We start from the raw sequence: 4761 nt of genomic DNA, 5'->3' as shown, positions 1-4761 counted from the left end.
AATTTTGCGGCAGACCGTTGCCTTACTAAGATGTTCTGCATCCCCAACGCTGTACAGAAATACACGACTGGCAAAGAAACGCAAAGTGATACAGACCGTTTGGGGTTTGGTAAGAGATTAACTACGTCTAGTGATCAATATATGGCACCAATAATTTACAGAGATATATAATAGTGTCTTCTGAACCTGTAGCGCTCAATAGTGATGGGACATCTGAAGCTAGGCTTCGAAGCGTGTACCGAGTAAAAAGGGGCGTGTCCGATGAAGCCCCGCTTCGGAGCTTGTGTCATATTGAGCAAAATCACGTGATCAGCAACAAACGAGGCCTCGCATTACATCGGCCACGTCATTGCTTCATTTTGCGTATCGTTTTTCTAAATAAAAGCGCTATGAACCCTGTTGCTTCGTGTTGTAGTAGGTGGTTAAATTTAAAATCTGGAACGTTCTAAATTCTTTTTGTTTGATCAGGATGTACATCAGATTCACACATCAAAAACAGACTAAAACCATTGGAAGAGGCAAACCTTATTTGTAATGTTAAAAACATTTTACATTTGGCAGACGCCCTTATCCAGAGCGACTTACATTTTATCTCATTTTTATATAAGTGAACAATTGAGGGTTAAGGGGCACCTCAGTCATGGCCTCAGGCCTGGGGATCGAACCCACGACCCTCCGATTACAAGCTCAGTTCCCTAACCACTTCCCTTCCCTAACCACCAGGTCATGACTGCCAAACCAGATCTAGAAGCCCCAAGAAGCAATTATTTAAAACACATTCTGTTTTTTTTAATCAGTTTCTAACTCCAAATATTCAGTCACTCAACAATCACTCAATTCCCAACATAGTAAAGTACAACATATCTTCATTGTCAAATACGTTCATGACATACAAGAAAACCCAACACAACCACTAATGGTCAAGGATTAGATTGGCTACAAATCATTTTAATAATTAAAACATGACAATTAAGTATGATTTAAATGATTCTCCTGTTACTAAACATGAGTTTGATGGAAACTTTGTGACAATATTGCATTTACACATTTTTGAAAGTATGATCCAACTGAATGACGAGGCTGTTACAGTTTCACCAGCAGATGTCACTAGTGAGTGATGAATGAAGCCTCGAGTAATGAACCTTTTTGCAAAGCAAAGGGTTGGAAAGCTTCATTGCTTCAAGAGGCTTCATTTGCCCATCACTAGCGCTCAAATAAGTAGTCATCCGGAAAGCCCAGTGGATCTGTCCTGTCCTGGAATGACCTTGGAGCTGGTAGCATGAATGCTCTGCGCACTACACACGCTCCCTCATCTACTGGATTCTCTACAAATGGGCATGCCATGGTCAATCAGCCTTCACTGTTAGCTGCTCTTTTATAGCATACATTTTGGATTATTTGTATCACCTGTATGAAATTCTTGGTAAGGTAGTTGTCTGTATCCATTTCCTTTTTGCACCATTAAGTTAACCACACATTTACATTATTTATACTGAACATATGTGAATTGCGGAGTGAACGGCTGAAGAACTCCAGATGTGTTTGAGGTTGTGGGGAGTAAGACAAATTCAGGAACTGCTCACTGGAATGATGTCCCTGTTTCTATGGCATTAACCCTCAACAGAATGACTTCAAATGGACACTGGGAAACCAAGTGACAACTAAGAATACAACTAAGACGCAATGAGCACATTTCTGCTTTGAAGGGTATTGTATAACAAGAAAAATGACATGACAGCAACATGAGCTCAGTCAGATAAGATTTATTCATTGTCTTAATGTTCTTCATACACATCTCATGCATTTGCAGTAATTAAACCAGCTGAATAATTCCTGCACACCCATCAGAACAGTCAAATTAGATCAGATTTACACATCAGGTAAAAGCCCAGATTCTCATAGTACACTGCAGAATACCATGACGACCGTTGTCAGCACAGGAAGCAGGGGGTGTGGCCTACACTGTGGTACACGGGGATGTGTATTCAGTGACTGCCCCATCGCCTATAAAAATAAAGCATTATTATAAGGGGTTATATTTTTGCACACCGTGTAATTGCATCATGTGTCAATTAGCTAAATATATAATTAAGAAGAAAGATGCATTAGAGTTAAGTAGAATGAGATTGGTCATCTCCCCTCCCAAAAAGTGAGACTCATCTGTACGTTTCACTTATATTGCAGCCACCCCCCTGATGGTTTCTGAAGATGAAGGGACTGGTTCTTACTAGGCTGGTAGTAGTCGTAGACCTTCACTACAGCTGGTTTCAGGTTCTGAACTGGTACGTCCTGCTGGATGATCAGTGTGTAGGTCTGGGGCTCTCCCTTCTTCAGCTGGGGAACGAAGACGTCAGCATAAATAACCATGTAGACTCCACTGTTAACATTGTGTTTACTGTGTAAGCACCATATTGTTTATTCATATGAAAAAGGAAAGTTGTTCTGAAGCCTCTGAACTGATATTCATCGTCTGCTCTCACCCCGTTCAGGTAGACGATGGCGTTTCTCTCCGTTTGATCCACACGTTTCACAGCTCCATCCTTCACCTGTAGGAACAGGTTAATCATGATCACACCAGCCGACATGATGGGCGTTTTCAATGAGGTCAAAGGCAGTTACCCCTAATTCGCCAAGCACTGGCACCAGCGACCTCTGAACCAGCTTGAACCCAGACAGCATCGTGACCTCGATGACCACCATGTCAGTCACTGTCCTTTTACCATTATACCTGAATGGCGAAACAGTAAATCAGTCACATGGACAGACTTTATATGCGAGACCAATGTTAGTTCTTATTCTGTAGTAGAGCTCACGTGACATTCACAGCGACCCCGATAGTCGGGGATGGGGCACTGCAGTTTGAGGTTGTGTTGACTGAGATGCTGAAGGAGGAGAAGTCACTGGGAGGAGGAATGTTGTAATGCTGGGTGAACTGGAAGAAAACCATTAGTGGTATACATCATCCTCCCACTGTTCATATGAGGTACACAAATGCCATTTAAATAATTCAAATAACTTGATTATTCAACAAATTTCAGTCCATTTTTAAACCCAAGAAACTACTCAGAACTAAAGACCTGCAGAACAAGAGACACAGGGTGCTTCACGATCAGCAGAGGACGTGGCATCTGACTGACCTGCACAAACACACAGCCGTGTCCTGCTGCTGTGAGCCTGTACTCCCCGGTCACCTGCTGCAGCTGGGCCTGCTGGTACAGCAGCCTGTTACTCTGGTTCACCGTGAACTGGCTGGTCGAGCCCGAGGGTGACGTCACAGTGACCGTAACGGTGCCCGTCTGACTGTAGGTGGCAGTGCTGTATTTAGCCAGAGCCTGAAGAGCTACTACAGTGTCCTGAGCAGAGAAAAGGGATTACAAAACAAAAGCAATAATGAGGGTTAAGTAACATCAGAAACAGAAATAACAGAACCCCACAGGTGAAATGTGGTGTGTGTTACCTGTGTAGAGGCGAACCCCACAGGTAAGGTGTGTGTTACCTGTGTAGAGGCGAACCCCAAAGGTAAGGTGTGTGTTACCTGTGTAGAGGCGAACCCCAAAGGTAAGGTGTGTGTTACCTGTGTAGAGGCGAACCCCAAAGGTAAGGTGTGTGTTACCTGTGTAGAGGCGAACCCCACAGGTAAGGTGTGTGTTACCTGTGTAGAGGCGAACCCCACAGGTAAGGTGTGTGTTACCTGTGTAGAGGCGAACCCCATAGGTAAGGTGTGGGTTACCTGTGTAGAGGCGAACCCCCCGTAGGCGTTCTGCTGCTGTCCCATCCAACGGACGATACTGGCACTGTAGCCCAGGTCAAACTGGGGCAGCAGGGGTCCAGAGAGCACAGCCAGCAGCACGTAGGAGGTCGTCTCCACGTCCAGAGAGTCCGTCACCATCCTGTCACCCCTACTGCTCCAGTGTCGCCCGTCCACTGATGGAGATGTTGGATAAAAGCATAGAGCACACTCAGCAGAAACTCTCCAACATGATTTTCTCTAGTAACCAACATTCCCCAACAAATACACAACCTTCAGTCTCCATAACTGCTCATTTAAAACATACAACCTCCACATTCACACCAAAGTGTGAATCTGCCATCTGATGGGTTTAATGGGTAAGTGAGAGCTGACCCGTCACTATGGCTTGCCGGTCCAATCGGGAGAGCAGGGTGCTTCTCATCTTCCGGTCTCCAGCCAGTGTGAAGGTGTAGCAGAGGAGGGCGATGGTGTAGGTGGAGTTCACCTGGCCAGAGGCGTTCCTCAGACACCCCAAACTCTTGGTCACCACGGGATCCTGCCGTACCACACAATCATCCACAATGTTCATTCAGACCATTTTACTATTAGAGGTCTGTCTGAAGAACAGACAGAAGACTCCACCCCACCACTCAGACGTGCACCCTGCGTGTCCTTGAAGTTTGTCTGTACAGAGTTCTCTGTTCAAGGGGAGCTGCCCAAGGAAGAGGACCCACCGTCCCGGGAGTGTCTGCCTCCAGCAGAGCAGCTGTGACGTATGCCGAGAGGGTCACCTCATTGTCCACTCCACCCTGAGAGAGAACGAGAGAACAAGTCAGCCCTCTGGCCCACAGGAGTGCTGCAACATGTAATAAATGCCACAGTGCAGTGACACCCCACACCAGCAGGTGGCAGCGGCTCTGCAGTGTCCTGACCTGCATGTCCACATGGATGAGGTTGCCCACTGAGGCGAAACAGCCGTTCTCCTGTTGCTGATCGCCCAGCCATGTCCTGGCCTGATTGATGACTTCCTG

At 45.9% G+C, this 4761-nt stretch overlaps 1 protein-coding gene across 2 annotated transcripts in view; it reads right to left on the bottom strand.

Annotated features, from left to right (window-relative positions):
• Window positions 1–1743: 1743 nt before the first annotated feature.
• The window catches only part of LOC143512691 (alpha-2-macroglobulin-like protein 1), an 11885-nt gene continuing 8867 nt past the window's right edge, over window positions 1744–4761 (bottom strand). For both annotated transcript variants that reach the window (XM_077003289.1, XM_077003290.1), the window contains exons 27-36: window positions 4663–4761; window positions 4465–4539; window positions 4124–4286; window positions 3731–3924; window positions 3138–3353; window positions 2814–2932; window positions 2620–2728; window positions 2481–2546; window positions 2229–2334; window positions 1744–2004 (exon numbers count right to left, since the gene is read on the bottom strand). In XM_077003289.1, coding sequence (XP_076859404.1) covers window positions 1958–2004; window positions 2229–2334; window positions 2481–2546; window positions 2620–2728; window positions 2814–2932; window positions 3138–3353; window positions 3731–3924; window positions 4124–4286; window positions 4465–4539; window positions 4663–4761 — 1194 coding nt within the window. In that variant the 3' untranslated portion in view covers window positions 1744–1957. The remainder of the gene's footprint in view (window positions 2005–2228; window positions 2335–2480; window positions 2547–2619; window positions 2729–2813; window positions 2933–3137; window positions 3354–3730; window positions 3925–4123; window positions 4287–4464; window positions 4540–4662) is intronic.

This window comes from Brachyhypopomus gauderio, chromosome 4 (genome assembly GCF_052324685.1).
Source record: "Brachyhypopomus gauderio isolate BG-103 chromosome 4, BGAUD_0.2, whole genome shotgun sequence".
In the NCBI taxonomy this organism is placed as follows: domain Eukaryota; kingdom Metazoa; phylum Chordata; class Actinopteri; order Gymnotiformes; family Hypopomidae; genus Brachyhypopomus; species Brachyhypopomus gauderio.
The sequence above is the reverse complement of the archived record's forward strand: the minus strand, read 5'-3'. Positions and strand labels throughout refer to the sequence as shown.